Here is an 18,618-nt window from a genome sequence, read left to right as displayed (position 1 = left end):
TGTTTTTTTTTCAAAACAATATATTGTACTGTAATTGTATTGTCATTTCACAATACACTGTATTGTATTTCCAATAAATTGAATGGTACTGTTCCAATACGTTATATTGTTTTTGTATTGATGACTTCAGATTCAGCGACGCTGTTGTGCAGGATTATTAGAGCCTTCAAAAAGATAAAACCGGAAAAAGTTATATTTTATAATGAATATTTAAAAGCAGAGAACAACAAACTTAAAATACCACTTGAATGTTGATATGGGTGGACGAATAATAACCAAACAAAAAATATCACAAGCAAAACAACAACAGAAAATGACGTTTCATTATTCCGCAGTCTTGCGCGATCTTAAGCTGCGCGTTACCACCGTAGTTCGACGATAATTTAAGATAAGCGCGACAATATAAAAAGAGTTGAAATCCGAAATCGAATAATTTCATAGCTCCATGAGCAGCACTTATGGTATGCTTTCTCTAAATCAAAATTAAATGATTTTAGATTCCCCTGTGTTGCTTCCAAACATAAATTAAAATTGGAGCTACGATTTTTTGCCATAATTGCAAATCGCTCCAGACCTCTCTCGATTTACAAAAGTAAAGTAATTTTTGGATCCTCCCCACCCCGAAAAACCCAAACAAACCAACACCGTCAAAATATTATAACGGTATCGGTTGTACACAAAGATGTTTTATGAATGAAGCGTCGGCTGGATGCTATCAGCTGTTTTTCGTTTTACGTAGTTGTGAGATCAATCGGACGCGGACTGTCAATTTTTGTCAACGTAATTCAAAATAAAACTTTCCTCCGCGTAGTTTTCACAGTTTTATACTAAGCAAATTTAGCGAAATTTTAAGAAAAAACCAGTGGTTTTGCAGTATTTACGTGATCTGAACGTATCTCAAAATAGTAGAGAGGCATTGTGATACAAATGGTGCACTGCAAGCCTATTCTGACCTGTAAGTAATCCGCGCTACTGCTGAGCAAGTAAAATATGATTATGTTCCTGTTTCTTGTACAGATTCCGGTGATGTCCGGTTGTTCAGGACGCTCGAACCGCACATTGAGTCGGCGCTTCCGTCGGACACCGCTGAATGGAAGCGCTCGTACGGTCGTCCGGTGAAGAATGTCCGCGTCGAAGCCAGCTTCAAGCCGTTCGATGCTGCCCTGCTGGAGAAGTACCGCGACGGAAGTTGGAGCATCGTTGATCATCCGGTGATGCATATCTACGTGACGGAGTGCAACGACGTGGAAGCATACCGGGCCTCGGTCAAGGAAGAGATAGACCAGTGGCTGAAAACTTTAAATAGCTACAACGTCACGGACTGGATGATTTTGCTCGTGGAAACTTTGGACATCAAAAAAATCGAAGAATATTCTCCCGAGGGACGACGGTTCTGGATAAGATTCGACTGGATTTTGCATCAAAAAATGGAGATCGTTGCCTTTCGGTGCTGAATCCGACCAAGTTCGAGATGAAAGCAACGGAATCGTTTCGATGCTTGCTCCAACGGATTCGGCATCTGATGTTGACGGGTTATAATAAGAATATCGTGAAGTACGAAGAGCTGATTCGCTCGAATCGGGAAAACAGGATCCAAGAGAATTGGAACTTTGTAGACTATTTCCTACTGCAAGAGGAGCTTGCATTCGTACTGGAAATGTTGGGTCAGTATTCGGAAGCGCTGGTACAATACGACGAGTTGGATGCTTTGTTTTCTCAATTCATACTGAATTCGGTTTATGGTGAGAAGCAAAAGTGGCTCCAGATATTCGATCAACCGCTGTACGCTTTCCATGGAATTTCCCTAAATCCATAAAAATGGAAGAAACGCGTAATAAATCATCGACCAATCAGTAAATCTGTTGGAGTTCAGAAGTTATCTTTTCGAACGACAGTGCTTATTGTTGGACGCCAACGGAAAACCATGGGAGATTGCCGAACGTCTTCTGCCGTTCCTGTTTTTCAACCCTTCGAGAAATTGAAGCTTTGAAGCTTGAAACTCCCGAAGGTGCGTTGGCATGCTGGGAATTTGTTTGCGCCCTCGAAGTACTGAACCTATGCGACAAAGTCCAAGAATCTAAAGAAATCCACAAATGCTCTCAGTACTCGGCCCCGATCTGGAATCTTGCCAAGGATAAACTCTATAGCCTTGGAAAGCATTGTGGTCTGTTGCCAGGCTTTCACCCAACATCGGAACAACTTCATGCGGTTGTCCATCTATCCGCGGGAATGGGCGATACCATCCCGGAAAGTGCCGGTGTTTTGCTCGAAGTAGAACCAAAAGATAAGAAAACACATTCCCCAGCACGTAAACCGAAAAAATCTGCGACTGACAGCCTGAAAGAAGCGCTGGGATCCAATCAAGCCTTCACCAAGTTGTATCTAGAACTAAGTGAGTTGGCAATCAGCACCTACAAGCACGTGTCGCGATTACGATCTGCCCGACTAGTGGGACTGGACTTGGGCAATTTTTACATTTCGCTCAATGAACCCCAGAAAGCGGTGGTGTTCTTCACAGATCTGCTTCGTGAACTGAAAACCGAAAATTGGCACCATTTGGCCAGTCAAACGTTGCTGGAACTAGCATCTTGCTACAAAAAGATGGATGATTGCGTAAATTACACCAAAACGTGCAGTGCCATCTCGTGCAGTTTGGATTTGGAAATGATGGTACGCACGTTTTATTTTGACGAGTTTGTGAAATCGTTGAAACACCTGAAGGATTTGCGGAATGTCGACATCGATGCGTTGAACGTCATGACAACATTGGAAGACCATTTCAAGGTAAGGTGGAATTTATTCAGCCACGAAATTTTGATTCCATTTATGTGCCATTCTTCGATAAGTTCCTATAGAAATCTCTGGATAAATACCTTATAAGCGCAATCCAGACGGTTCGTTTTCTAGTAGCCAGAGAAGTTTTTTTTTCGTTTTACGCGTTTTACTGGGCAGAATATTCTGCGAGGGTCCAACCGAGTTCGTTTAGCGAAGTCTACGAAAGTGATTAACCCGTATAGACCTGAGTGAAAGAAAAGAAGAACTCTCATCGCTCAGCAAATAGGGGGATTCGGGTATAATGGACACATTAAGAAAATGCTTATTTCAAGATCATAGAATGGCATTTTTTTTAATTTTCTTTATTAGTATCATTCCAAACATTACATTTATTTAATTTCTTACATCTAGGTGTCCTGTGTTATTAGACAACATTATCATCCTAATTTGGTAAAACCAATTTAAGATTTTACTAACATTTTGATAACAACTTATTACATTTCATTTGCCGCAGCAGTTCAGATTTTTTAAGGGTGAGTTGATTTTAACAGCTTAGGAGGAGGTCCTCTATGCCCGGACACTTTTTGTTTTTTGGTAATTTTTCAAAATCTACATTAGTTTTACTGTTATGAGAACAAAAATAACCCTTTACAATTAAGGTACCGTGGGGTAAGTGGATACAGAAAAATCAAAAGTTAACTTCATTATTATGTACAGCTAACGTGAATAATGTAACTCAAACTTTTTTCTGTGGATAACAAATAAGGGACTATTATACTTCAAATCGTCATTTATTTTCGATTTTTCTGATTGTTATGTATTGAGTATGAGAGACTTAAAAATTTGCGCCAAATGATCTACTTGCCCCACCCATGGTGGGGTAAGTGGATCACCTTTAAAAAAAAAATCTGTTCTCGAAATAATTGTAGTGTGATTATGATTATAAGAATGATATTAAGTTACATAGGAATATCCAATGTTGAAACATTGGAACAAATGTCAAATTAAAATAATCAATAATTTCAGGCAAAAAACGTTACAATCTACTATTGCCACGATTAATGCGTTTATATGTTTAGGTTAAGTTAGGTTAAGTATATTAAAAACTTTTTTTTTCTCTTATAAGCAGGTGAAATCAACTCACCTGTAAAAAAATCTGAACTGCTACGGCAAATGAAATGTAATATGTTGTTAACAAAATGTTAATAAAATCTTAGATTTGTTTTACCAAATTAGGATGATAGTGTTGTCTAATAACACAGAACACCTAGATATAAGAAATAATGAATGTAATGTTTGGAATGATACTAATAAAGAAATAAAAAAAAAAAAAAAAAAAAAAAAAAAAAAAAAAAAAAAAAAAAAAAAAAAAAAAAAAAAAAAAAAATATTCAAACAAATTTTCAGGCCAGCCATGTTGTATGCTGTACCAATATGGACTAAGCTGTTGTAATACCAGGAAGAAAGCTCTGCAGAGAATTCAAAATAAAATTTTGAAAATGATTCTGAGGCTTCCTCCCTGGTATAGTACCAATGAGTTACATAGAATATCCAATGTTGAAACATTGGAACAAATGTCAAATACAATCATTAATAATTTCAGGCAAAAATCGTTACAATCTTCTATTGCCACGATTAATGCGTTATATGTTTAGGTTAAGTTAGGTTAAGTATATTAAAAACGTTTTTTTTTCTCTTATAAGCAGGTGAAATCAACTCACCTGTAAAAACTGAACTGCTACGGGCAAATGAAATGTAATATGTCGTTAACAAAATGTTAATAAAATCTTAAATTTGTTTTACCAAATTAGGATGATAGTGTTGTCAAATAACACAGAACACCTAGATATAAGAAATGAATGTAATGTTTGGAATGATACTAATAAAGAAAGTTGCGAAGAATGATATTAACCTCGCTCTTGTTATAAGTGCTACTTATGTTACATTTTGATACTTTAAAATTAAAAAGTATTTTTATTAAATCAAAATATTATAAAAAGTATGTATATATTACTTCATACTAATTTGAACAAAAAAAAACATTGTAACTAGAAAAATTTGGAGAAAATTCTTCCTTTTATACGCATAAGTTATACAGAAGTATTGTAGGATTATTCTTAAAGATATTTTAGAAAAACACTCATGGTTTAAAAAAATTAGTTAGTTTGAATAACAAACTGAAATCCTTCTATTTTGTTTATGAATATATGTGTATCATCTGTCTAGAAACAATTTATATGGTCAAATAAGGTACGATACCATGCTTTCGATTGGAAAATAAGTATATTTTGCTCTTTTACAACTCAGCTTAGATAAACCACGAAAAGTTTCGTGTGAATTTTGAAATTATTATTCTTTTAATATTTTTTTATACAGGTCGGCCTCGATTATCCGGAGTATCGATTTTTTTTTTCACTTCGGTTAATCAAATCCTCCGGATAATCGAATCACTAAGAAAAAAATTGAAATCTTCGACAAAAGAGCTTAAATATTATCTTTTTTTTGTTGTTGTTTTATTTACATGATGCGGTGGCGTAGCCAGAAATTATTTCTAGGAACAGTAGGGGTCTCTACTAGAAAAAAAAATTTGACCAGCATACACAAAAAACACTTTTTCAAACCCCCCTTTTCTTAAACACGTTTAAAACTGCAAAACCATTCATATTGTATATTGATAGACCAAATTAACTCAGATTTATGCATAAAAATTGAAAAACAAGAACATCAAAAAACAAATTCCGGATAATCGAATCCCGGATAATCGAGTCCCCGGATAATCGAGTCTCCGGATAATCGAGTCCGACCTGTACAAGAAAGGTTAAAAAAAAACTTTTAGGTGGATTAATTCAAATTTTCTATGGCCAATTTGACAAATTCAAGCTGGGAATAGAACAAAACAAAGGATAAAAAATTTGCGGATATTATAGCTTATTAAAGTTCTCGTAAGCAGTCTGCCAATAAATGATAATTATTCTTGATCCACTTACCCCACCCCATTAAAAAGTAGGGGTAAGTGTACCATGTCCAATATATTTGTATTTATTTATAAAAATGACATATTTTTCATTGTGATTCATTCAATTAGAACTGAAATGCTCACCATGTGTCGAAAAAAATAATAGAATTCGATTTTAGACAGAGATACAATGAATTTTTGATTGATGGAAAACAATTTTCAAATTAATTACTTTTTGCAGCTAACAAGTTTGCTTGTGTTAGTGTACGTGTAGTACCAGTTTTGCAATAGTTTCAGTGTGGGCGTAAGAATATAACCTGAAACGAAGCAATGGTGCGAAAACATTCAACATATTCAAGTATTTATGCTTTATATTGACAAATGATCCACTTACCCCACTGCTACACTTCCCCCACTGTACCTTAATTTTTATGGTGGATAGGCTGATACAAATATTAATTTTCTTTTATGTCACCCCCCCCCCCCCCTTCGAAAATCCGAAAATTTTGAAGGGGAGAAAAAAAAATTCATCATTTTTTGACATCAGGGGTTTTTTTTATTATCGGACGATTTGGGCCGGAGGTTCTCCGATTTGGATGAAATTTTCGTGGAGTTCGTGGATACATGACCAAAAGTGAAATTCAAAAAAATTATAGTGGCCTATTTTCCCGGAAAACTCTAGATGAATTTTCACGATTTCCCTATATACCTCTAACTTTAAAAATTCATATCTCCTGAACTATGCATCGTAGAACAAAAGTCTTTTAGTGAAATCGAAAGGAAATTTCCTCAGCAATCTATTAAAAATATAAAAAGAAAACCATTTCCCAGAAAAATTTTCACCATGGAGAAAATTGTCGGAAAAATAGCGGAAAAACTATCGTCTGTATCATGAAAAAATTTCGAAAAAATATTTTTTGTTTCATCGATCCATACTCTAACTTTCGTCCATAGACGCCAAAGTGGTATCTTTTACCGTTTAGGCAACAGAACTGAAAAACTAATGACCACCCGCACGCTTTCCATAGGAAAATGTGTTCTATTGTGGGCCTCATAACCGTGCGCTAACGGCGGCAGTAATTTACACGCATTGTAAGTGTAACGCAGTAAACCACCCTTCTCTTTCCAGTCAGAAGAAGCTTTTCGTCAATAGGAGCACTCTCCATTGGTCTGTTGGTGTTTTGTGTGCCCTTCATCAGCAACGTTATTTAGTATTAAAGCTTACAGCCTCTATGGGAGCCGCACGGGAAGTTCTTGTTACAATCAATCGTTATGCTAATGTTTGAAGGATCAAATCTCAAGATCTACACTCTTTGAAAACTTATCAATATGTTGTATATTGTATAATACATTGTAAATATATTGTTTCGGCCAGGACGTCTTTCCTACATTGTGTCTTTTACGATACAACGAACGACTTTCACTTTAATAGATTTATTGCCACTGAGAGGCAGCATGCCTACTCGGTGGAAAAACGAGAGAAACTACATTCTTACAAGTTAATTGGCGCACAATGTGGACTGACAAAACATACAATAATTATTCATTACGCGCGTTCGCTTCTCAATAAAGTTAGGCGCACTGTTGGGTTGGCGCCAACTGTAGAGGCTGCACGCTGACTGGCAGTGGAATATTCCACAGCAGCCATCAATGGAACAATAGATGGCGTCCCTGAATGTTATACGGTTGATTGATATTATATACAGTCAACTTTCGTTCGTTGCACTAAACCCGTGGCCCGATTAGTGAAAGACTTTCACTAATCGGGCTGAGATTTGAGCTGTCAAAACACTGATTACAATAGAAATTCAGGGCTACCAACATTGACAAATTGCGGTTTATGTCAGAAAATGACGCTTGCCTTCGTTTTAGGTGGGCTATAGCCCACTTAACGGGAGCCCAATTAAAACGAAGTGTAATTAAACGTGGTGCAACGAACGAAATTCGACTGTACATGCAAATATATTCTATATTCGTCTATGGACGAAAGTTAGAGTATGGATTGATGAAACAAAAAATATTTTTTCAAAATTTTTTCATGATACAGACGATAGTTTTTCCGCTATTTTTCCGACAATTTTCTCCACGGTGAAAAATTTTCTGGGAAATGTTTTTCTTTTTATATTTTTAATAGATTGCTGAGGAAATTTCCTTTCGATTTTACTAAAAGACTTTTGTTCTACGATGCATAGTTCAGGAGATATGATTTTTTAAAGTTGGAGGTATATAGGGAAATCGTGAAAATTCATCTAGAGTTTTCCGGGAAAATAGGCCACTATATTTTTTTTTTTGAATTTCACTTTTGGTCATGTATCCACGAGCTCTACCTCTGGTGAAAATTTCATACAAATCGGAGAACCTTCGGCCCAAACCTGTCCGATAATTAAAAAAAATGCCCATCATTTAGGTTTTTTCCAATTTTAAAAGTAAAAAACAAGTAAAATAATGATCCAGAGGACGTTTGAAAAACTTTAACAACTATCATTAAAAATAATAATTTCGAAAAAATAACTTTTTTTTCATTTTTATTTTTTTTGTTCCCCCCCCCCTCGTACCTTCCAAGTGGTCTCGGACATAAAAGAAATTTAATATTTGTATCAGCCTTACACTGCCCATACTCGCAATACAGTCCCATTAGGAAAATCATGATGTCGAGAAAAACGCTTCTAAACATAAAACCCTCCATTTTCGTTTTTCCGCTGCTGTAAGTAATAAATGCCGGTGGCATTGCTCAATATAATATCATTGCAATGTGCAAAAACCGTAAATAATTTAAATTTAGTAAAACTGGTTGTTTTTTCTATCCAAATTAGGGTTATTGCAGATGGGACTCGTTATCCGAGTATTTCTCTCACTAAACGCTTGAATACCCGCATACCAGTCCCATTACTGAGGATTCGCTTACTTTGATATCGTGCACCTTGACACATTGTTGTTCAAGTTTCGATCGATTGCAATGCATTTTTCTTTTTGTAGCTTTCAGTCATCAACTATCTTTCAATAGTTATAATGTCCCTTGAAGTTCTTAAGCTGTACAGTGGTGATAGTAAATGAGAAAATGGTGAAGATTTCCTGAATTCAAATTAACCGTTGCGATCGGCCATATGGAAGGCTTGCTGAAATCGCAGCACGTGACGGGTGAAGGATTTGAAAACTATCAAAGAAAGGTAAATAGAACATGTTTTGGTCCACTTGATGAAGGCAAATGGCGGTTCCCATGATATAGATAATCCTGATGAGAGTCAGGAACTTATCTGTTTCACGGCATTTGGTGCTGCAAACACTTAGTTTGACCATGTAGATACTGGCGACGATGTGCGTAATCTTGCGGCGGCCAAAGAAGCATTTCACTTCTTGTTGTTGGACTTCAGCCTGCCAGAGATTCTGATAATGATTGGCCGCAGGAAGCAGTAGAATGAATGGAGCAGTAGAATATTCTCAGGAAAACTATTTACAGGTAACTAGCCTGATGTGGTGTTAGTATAAATCGAAGAACAGAAGAAGTCGTTATGGTAAAACATTTTTTAAACAAAAATAAGAGTTTTTCTTGATAATAGTTGATTTGTACTTTCCTGATTTGTTTGATTGTTTTTATAAGGAAATGAGAATCGCAATGCAAGCTTTCAGAAATGATCACAGGAATAGGTTTAGTTGAATTTCTTCATAATCTTCGAATGGGACTGTTTTGCGGGTACTTTCAATATGAGACGCACATGGTTTGGTATTTTTTTCACATTTTGTCCATACAAAGACACAATTTGGAGTTTTATTTCAGAAAGTACACTAAAAATGAATACTATTTATGGAGCTAACTGAAAAGTGGTAAAAAATCAAATGGGACTGTTATGCGAGTATGGGCAGTACATTATGTACCAAAAATGGTGTGCACGGGAATGTGTCCTCTATGCTCGGACACTATGATTTTCACCATCAGAGTTTACACCAAACCCACAGAAAGGCCAAGGGGTGCTTCGTATGTCAGCACATGCCTTGTGGGTTCAATCTTTGCATGATGTACAGCGTATGAAGCATATTAGCGAGATCATAGGTCAGTTCCATAAACTCCTTCTTGATCAGCGCCATAGATCGATTCGCCATATGTCGCCGTCTATGTTGCATTAGCGGTTGCTCGTATTCAGATCAAAATGTCTTCGGGAATTCAACGCGTTTATAGTTCTACACAATTTATTTGTCAGCTCGAAGGTTGAAGTGTGCTCTTAGGTACAGTCTAAAGTGTTTTGTGATAAGGGAACTCCTGAAATGATAGGTTTAGAATTTTTGTTACTTATTTTCGAAGACGATTGACTCGGAAAGGGTTCTTCAGGAAATCCTAAGAAATCTGGTTCGTCTTCAGAGTCGTCTTCACGAAACCTTTTGAAATTATTTTTGATTTGTGTAAACCCAGTTGGTTTTGTATTATTCCATAATCTTATCTAATCTCGATGTGCTGATAACACATGACCATTCACCGAAATTTGGAAAATATTCAATGATACTCTCTTAACAAATGTCGCCTCCAACCATCGCTCGACATGTTTGAAACGGTAGTTTTTATACCATAATGCGTCTCCCGAATTTAAATATTTTAGCTCGTCAACACGATTCGATCTAGAATTCTCATTTATTGGGGAATCCTGACGAAGGGGAGCTAAGTTATGCTTATAATGACTTTTTGGGTGAACAAGATCAAGTAGTATCTTCGGCTTATATGAAAACGCATGCTCAGAGAGAAATGTTCCACTCTTTGTCAGACAGCTATTTCTGTAGTTCAAGAGAAAATAGTTCACCTACTCCTCCACGTCAAGGGTCTTGATTTGTGATTCCAAAAGAAACTTTTTCAATACTTCCTTGAACGTTCAAACAGTTCTTTCAGTCTGCCCGTTACTGGCTAGATGATATGGAGGACTTTTAAGAACTAAAATTCCTTGATTTTTCATAAATTCAGTAAAGTAGTCAGCGTTGAAAGGAGGCCCACCATCGGTTTCAAGAACGTCTGGGAGGCCGAATCGAGCAAAAACATTTACAAACTTTTTTATGACCTTTTTACAATCTGCTCCATATCGCATGTAATATAATTCCACCTTTTTCGAGTAACAGTCTACGATTAACAAAAATACTTTTTCCCCCAAGATGAAAAAAATCAGCGTGGATTCGACTAAAAGGTCTGGTAGTGGGCGACCACGACGACTCGTATTTTGTCTTAGGAACAATAATAGTACGATTACAAACATCACAGTCCTGAACGTATTTTTTCAGGTCTGCGTTTATGCCAAACCAAAATACTGTGCGACGAGCAAGCTGCTTAATTTTTACAATGCCCGTATGATTAGCATGTAAAAGCTTCATGATGTTTTGTTGGAGAGATTTCGGCACAACTACTCGATTACGAAATGGGAGACAATCTTCGGTTAATTCAAGGTCATAATCTTGGGATTTGACGTCTTTCAACTCTCGTTCAACTCTTTCCGGCCAGCCACATTGAAGATATTTGATGATTTGTGTGAGAAACACATCTTTCTTCGTTTCTTTGGCAACATCCTTGAAATCAATTGGTATATCACTAGTAAAATTTAGGCTGTTTACATACTCTCGGTCTAAACTTCTAGGTACTGTATTAGCTAGAGGAAATCGGGGGCAGAAATCTGCGTTTTCCATTTTCTTGGATGGCCGGTATCGAATTTCATAGCTATAAATGGATAGTTCCATGATATAACGTTGTAAACGTGTAACGGAAATAACATCCTTAGTTTCCTTTCCAAATACTCCAAGAAGAGGTTTGTGATCGGTGTAGATCACAAAATGTTGGCCATACAAATACCGATGGAATTTCTTGACGCAAGAAACCACCGCCAACGCCTCGAAGTGTAAAATTGGATATTAGCGTTGTGCATCGTCAAGAGTAAAAGATGTGAACGATATGAGTTTTTCTTGACCGTCGATCTCATAAGCTAAAACGCCATAGCCACAAACATCTGTGACCACTATGAGCAGTTTTTTGGGATCGAAAAACTCTAAAACATTCGGTTTCAATAAATACTTGTTACATATCTCAAAATTTTCGTTGCATTTTAAATCCCAAATAAATTTAGCATCCTTTTTAAGCAAATTATAAAAACAGCTTAGTTTGGATGACAGGTTTGGTACAAATTTTCCATAAAAGTTGATCAACCCAAGAAAAGCTTTTAACTCGGTTGGATTATTTGGTGCCTTAGCATTAGCAATAGTATCTATTTTGCCAGGGGAAGGCGAAAATTCGTTTTCTGTTATCACATGTCCCAGAAACCGAAGCTCATTCACGAAAAATTTGCATTTGTTCCATTTAACTTTAATTTTTGCTTTGTCCAGGCAGTCAAGAACCAAAAGGAGTTTATTTTTGCATTCTTCGAAATTTTTCCCAGCAATAAGTCATCAAGGTAGCATGACACTCCTTCTATGTCATGCAGGACCTGATCCATGACTTTTTGGAAAATCGCTGCAGAAGAGGCAGCTCCTTGTGGAAGGCGATTGTATGTATAAAGTCCTTTTATTGTATTAATAGTCAAGTCATAGTACGAAAAGGGGAGAAGTTCAAATTACCTGCTACGATATCGACCAAGGATTTTCCGTGGGTAGATACATTCGAAATTGAAAGATTCGAACGGCTACCCGACGGATTAAAATTAGCTTGTGAATGAGCATGATTATGATCTTCCTGATGGGTATGATTCGCGATCAAGCGATCGTTAACTGAAAAATGAGTATTGTTCGATACTCTACCAGGGAAATTCCGGAAATGACCGTTATTGTAACGGATATCATCTTTAAGTACCTGGCACGAGCCTCAATGACTCTCTTGCGTGAAGGGTAATCCCAAAAATTTGACTTATGATTGGCCCCGCAATTAGAGCATATAAACTTGGTGGTATCTTCCTTCACTAGACAGATGTCCTTGGCGTGAGAAGAACCTCCGCAAATCATGCATTTAGCATCCATGCGGCAATGTTTTGTTTTATGACCCCACTTTTGGCACTGAGTGGGGTTCTTGTAATTTCCTCCAGGTTTCTGGAAATGTTCCCATGTCACACGGACATCGAACATAAGTTTTGCTTTTTCTAAAGCTTTAATATTATTTAGTTCTTTTTTGTTAAAGTGAACTAAATAATATTCTTGAGAAAGCCCTTTCCGAACAATTCCAGATTGGGTTCTCTTTTTCATAATGATTACTTGGACTGGGGAAAATCCAAGTAAATCATTTATTCCATTTTTGATCTCTTCAGGTGACTTATAGTCACTTGAGAGACCTTTCAAGACGACTTTGAACAAACGTTCAGTTTTGTCGTCATAAGTAAAAAAATGTGCTTCTTCTCTTCAAGATGTTTGAGAAGAAGTTCGCGATCTTTAAGAGTTTCCGGCAAAACGCGACAGTTTCCTTTCTTTGCGATTTGGAAGGAGACCTTGATTCCCCTAATGGAGTTCAAGATCTTCTGCCTAAATCCTCCAAATTCGGAACAACTGACCACGATAGGCGGCACTCTTTGCTTCCTCACTTACACTCCCGTGCAAAAGTTTGGGTTCACCCCCTCAAAAACATACAAAAGTGTTCTGTCCATATCTCTGTGAATACACGTCCAATTGAAACTCTTTAAGCCGCATTCGAAAGGCAAAGAGTTATTCTTACTTCGTATGTATTTTTCCAAAAACATTTTTTGAATTTTGTAAACTAATTTTTTACTTAAAGTTGTGACATTTTTCAAAAAAAACACACTGAAAAATCATATTTAACTTCCTCAGCATTGGGTCAACCAAAATTTTAAATCAAAGTGTCATTAGAATCGTAATCTTATATTCTTTGAAGAGACCCCACGAAATTTTGGCGGAAAAATCTGGAAAGTATTCAAAATCAATGAAACAGTCAGTCAAGTCATCGTGCAAAAGTTTGGGTTCACCCCTCAGTATGATGCAAATCGTGCAAAAGTTTGGGTTCACCTTAGCCACACGCACATCATGTTTGTTAATATCTCTGCCATTTTTCAACCGATTTTAATAGTTTAAAGCTTTTTTGAGCGCAAATAATGACGTGTACATGATTCGTTTGAGATTTCACAGATTTAAGTCAGTTCAAGTGAACCCAAACTTTTGCACGATACACCATACTGAGGGGTGAACCCAAACTTTTGCACGATGACTTGACTGACTGTTTCATTGATTTTGAATACTTTTCAGATTTTTCCACCAAAATTTCGTGGCGTCTCTTCAAAGAATATAAGTTTACGATTCTAATGACACTTTGATTTAAAATTTTGGTCGACCCAATCCTGAGGAAATTAAATATGATTTTTCAATGTGTTTTTTGAAAAATGTCACAACTTTAAGTAAAAATTTAGTATACAAAGTTCAAAGAATGTTTTTGGAAAAATATATACGAAGTAATAATAACTCTTTGCCTTTCGAATGCGACTTAGAGAGTTTCAATTGGACTTGTAATTACAGATATATGGACAGAACACTTTTGCATGTTTTTTAGGGGGTGAACCCAAACTTATGCACGGGAGTGTAAATCAAAGAGCCTGGGCTAGAGGCTGCTTCGATTTGGTGCATAGCATAGCATAGCATAGACTGAATGTACATGTCAATGGTTGCTACTCCGTGATTGATCGGAACTGGTAAGAATTACACTACGATCCAAATGAATAAGAGATGGGAGTTTCCGCTTACTCTCGAAGTGCAATTTTAGCAGATCTAATATTATTGATCAATAACGGCGCCGGCCAAGTCCTTACAGTCAGTTGGGGTGAGGAAGGAATGTTAGGGTGTAATGATTGTTGCTTCTAGAGACCGAGAATACCTCTGCATCTCCACAATCACCACGGGAAGGGTGTTTATTAGTGAGGGAGGAAAAGATCTGGGAGTCACCTCTGGTCGATGATGCAATCCATGGACAAGGGGGGAAATATACAACTTATATTTAAAGCTAGTTTTGTATTTTTGTCTCGAGAAGTTTTTGGTAGAAGCTTTAAAAAATACGTCAACATATATAATGTCGAACAATTCAAAAGATGTTTTTATTAATGATTAAAACTGAAGATTACATGTATATATTTTAAATTATATGAAACAGGAATAATGCCGACACTTGTAGTGACGAACTATACATAGTTTGTTTGAAAATAATATATGAGTATTACTTTGCATTTTGTCTCGATATGGTAGAAGTTTTAAAAAATACGTCAACATTCACAATGTCGAACAATTCAAAAGATAATTTTTAAAAATGGCAAAAAGCGAAAAAAATATATGTATATTGAAATTGTATAAGAAAAAAGCATAATGCCGACACTTATAGTGACGAACCATACAAAGTTTGTTTTAATATTACTTAAAAGTTACGCTTTCAAGAGGAGTTTGGTTTTCAGTTCGCGGGTTTTGCTGGGCAATGTTTTGTAAAGCCCAAACAAGACGCTTCGTTTTCGGGACGCCGGGAGTTTGGTTTTCGGTTCGTGGGTTTTGCTGGGCAGTGTTTTGTAAAGCCCAAACAAGACGCTTCGTTTTCGGGACGCCGGGAGTTTGGTTTTAGGTTCGCGTGTTTTGGAAAGCCCAAGCAAGATGGTTCGTTTTCGAGGCGCCGAGAAGTTTTGCTGTTCGCGCTGTGTGAGTGCGAAAAGATATTCGTGCTCAGTCGAGGATGGATTACCAACTGGTGAGCTCGTTTCATGCTTATGGTAACACATTTTTTCATGTAAACGTTACTTTTTTGTAATATTCAATCAAACTTTGTATGGTTCGTCACTACAAGTGTCGGCATTATGCCTGTTTTATACAATTCTAATAAACATAGAAACTTTTTAACATCACTTAAAATATTTTTTGAATTGTTCGACATTATGAATGTCGACGTTTATTTTGAAACTTCTACCAAAGACTTTTCTTCTTGAGGCATAAATGTTCAGTAATACTTTTATGAAATTTTCAAACCAACTCTGTATGGTTCTTCACTACAAGTGTCGGCATTATTCCTGTTTCATATAATTTAAAATATACGCATATATTTTTCTCTTTTCGCCATTAATAAAAACTTCTTTTGAATGGTTCGACATTACAGATGTTGACGTTTATTTCAAATCTTCTACCAAAAACTTTTTGAGACAAAACTAAAAACTAGCTTTAAGTATAAACCGTATTTTTCCTCCTTATCCATGGATCGCATCACCGACCAAAGGTGACTCCCAGATCTTTTCCTACTCCACTAACAAACACCCTTCCCGTGGTGATTGTGGAGATGCAGAGGTATTCTCGGTCTCTAGAAGCAACAATCATTACACCCTAACATTCCTTCCCCATCCCAACTGACTGTAAGGACTTGGCCGGCGACATTATTGATCAATAATTTTAGATCTGCTAAAATTGCACTCCGAGAGTAAGCGGAAACTCCCATCCTTTATTCATTTGGATCGCAGTGCAATTATTACCAGTTCCGATCAATCACGGAGTAGCAACCATTGACATGTACAGTCAGTCTATGCTATGCTACTTAAAAGTTACGCTTTCAAGAAAAAATGTGTTATCACAAGCATGAAACGAACTCACCAGTTGGTAATCCATCCTCGACTGAACACAAAACTGACACTGACAGCAAAACTTCTTGGCGTCCCGAAAACAAACCGTCTTGCTTGTGCCTTCCCAAATACCTACCCAGCAAGACGCTTAAAAACAGAAAAAAAAATTCTTCGGTGACGAAACCACGCGCGAAACCGTGAGCAAAACCTATCTGACGACGCAAAATCGAATCGTCCTGCTTGGGCTTCACGAAGCACTACCTAACCTAGCAAGACGCTCCAAAACAGGAAAAAAAATTCTCCGGCAACGAAAACACGCGCGAAACCGTTAGCAAAATCTATCCGACGACGCAAAACCGAACTGTCCTGCTTGGGCTTCACGAAGCACTACCTAACCTAGCAAGACGCTCCGAAACAGGAAAAAAAATTCCGGCGACGAAAACACGCACGAAACCGTGAGCAAAATGTATCGGACGACGCAAAACCGAACTGTCCTCAGCCTGGGCTCAGAGGCTGCTTCGATTTGGTGTTCGGAAAATTTGTCTAGAGCATCGAACTGATTGCTCATTTCGATACAATCATCAACATTATTCATTTCACCCTTTTAAGAAAGTTCGCATCTCAAAGAAACGTCCTTTCTTCCATTCTTGCCACGTGTAGTGACAGTTTTAAAACCCACTTTTTGGAAGGAAGTAGTGAATTCAGAGATTCACCCTTCCTTTTGTTTGTTGTTACAACCATGTTTAGTGAATAAACGAGAGAAGACGAGACCTCCTAAGAGGTTTTTTTCCAAGACGGTGTCCAAGAAGAATTACCACCGCTAGCTTTCGCCAACGGGTCCAACGAAAAATCGAAGGCACGGGTCCAAACAAGGATCGTAAAGGGATCAATAGCAGAAAAAATAGTACTGAAAAGTACTGTTTTAGTAGCACTGAAAAGGCGGCATCCACAAATTACGTAACGCTCTAGGGAGAGGGGGGAGTAGGCTCAAGCGTTACGGCTCATACAAAAATTTGAAATTTTTCATACAAAAAGCGTTACGGAGGGGGGGAAGGGGGTAAAAAATTTCCAATTTTAGCGTTACGTAATAAATGGACGCCGCCAAAGTACCGCTTTTAATTTTAGCACTGCTTAAAATGCTTAGTTTATTGCTTTAGGTAGTTTTTAAGAAAGCTTCCAAGAGCAGAGAGAATTTGTGTACGCACAGCACGAAGGTACGATGCGCACTGATGACAGCTGGTTTGCTGATCATCAAGCAATATGTATTTGAATTTGCTGATTAATCAGTACTTGATTATTTTTTTTATTCTAGTGGGATTTATTGCAGCTTTCCAGCAATTTCGGGTCGCCTGCACCTAGCTAGTGTAAAAGTGGAAGTAACATAAAATGCAATTGCGTAACATGTCATAAGGATTTAGGCTGATACAAATATTTTATGTCACCCCCCCCCTTCAACAATCCGAAAATTTTGAAGGGGAGAAAAAAAATCATATTTTTTTTTGACATCAGTTAGTTTTTTTTTTCAATTTTTAAAGTAAAAACCAAGTAAAATAATAATCCAGAGGACATTTGAAAAAAGTTTAATTATCGTTAAAAATAAAAATTCAAAAAAATAACTTTTGTTTCATTTTTATTTTTTTGTTCCTTTTTTTTTAATTTCTTTATTAGTATCCTTCCAAATATTACATTCATTTCTTATATCTAGGTGTTCTGTGTTATTAGACAACACTATCATCCTAATTTGGGTAAAACAAATCTAAGATTTTATTAACAACATATCACATTTCATTTGCCGTATCAGTTCAGATTTTTTACAGGTGAGTTGATTTCACCTGCTTATAAGAGAAAAAAAACGCTTTAAATATACTTAACCTAACTTAACCTAAACATATAACGCATTAATCGTGGCAATAGAAGATTGTAACGATTTTTGCCTGAAATTATTTATTATTTTATTTGACATTTGTTCCAATGTTTCAACATTGGATATTCTATGTAACTCATTGGTACTATACCAGGGAGGAAGCCTCAGAATCATTTTCAAAATTTTATTTTGAATTCTCTGCAGAGCTTTCTTCCTGGTATTACAACAGCTAGTCCATATTGGTACAGCATACAACATGGCTGGCCTGAAAATTTTTTTAAATATCAAAAGCTTGTTCTTAAGACAAAGTTTTGATTTTCTATTAATAAGGGGATAAAGACATTTTACATATTTATTACATTTGGCTTGAATGCCCTCAATGTGATTTTTGAAAGTTAAATTCTTATCAAGCATGAGCCCTAGATACTTAACTTCATCTGACCAATTTATTGGAATCCCTCTCATCGTGACAACATGTCTACTTGAAGGTTT

General features: G+C 36.7%; 1 protein-coding gene across 1 annotated transcript in view; it reads left to right on the top strand.

The window, feature by feature from the left end:
- The first annotated feature begins 749 nt into the window (after positions 1-749).
- LOC5573883 (trafficking protein particle complex subunit 10) overlaps positions 750-18,618 on the top strand; it is a 34,015-nt gene continuing 16,146 nt past the window's right edge. The window contains 6 exon segments of the mRNA XM_001654863.2: positions 750-955; positions 1,018-1,355; positions 1,357-1,383; positions 1,385-1,836; positions 1,838-1,958; positions 1,960-2,784. Coding sequence (XP_001654913.2) covers positions 928-955; positions 1,018-1,355; positions 1,357-1,383; positions 1,385-1,836; positions 1,838-1,958; positions 1,960-2,784 — 1,791 coding nt within the window. The 5' untranslated portion in view covers positions 750-927.

Source organism: Aedes aegypti, chromosome 3 (assembly GCF_002204515.2).
Source record: "Aedes aegypti strain LVP_AGWG chromosome 3, AaegL5.0 Primary Assembly, whole genome shotgun sequence".
NCBI lineage: Eukaryota > Metazoa > Arthropoda > Insecta > Diptera > Culicidae > Aedes > Aedes aegypti.
Note: the sequence above shows the minus strand (reverse complement) of the source record. Positions and strands in the feature narration are given on the sequence as shown.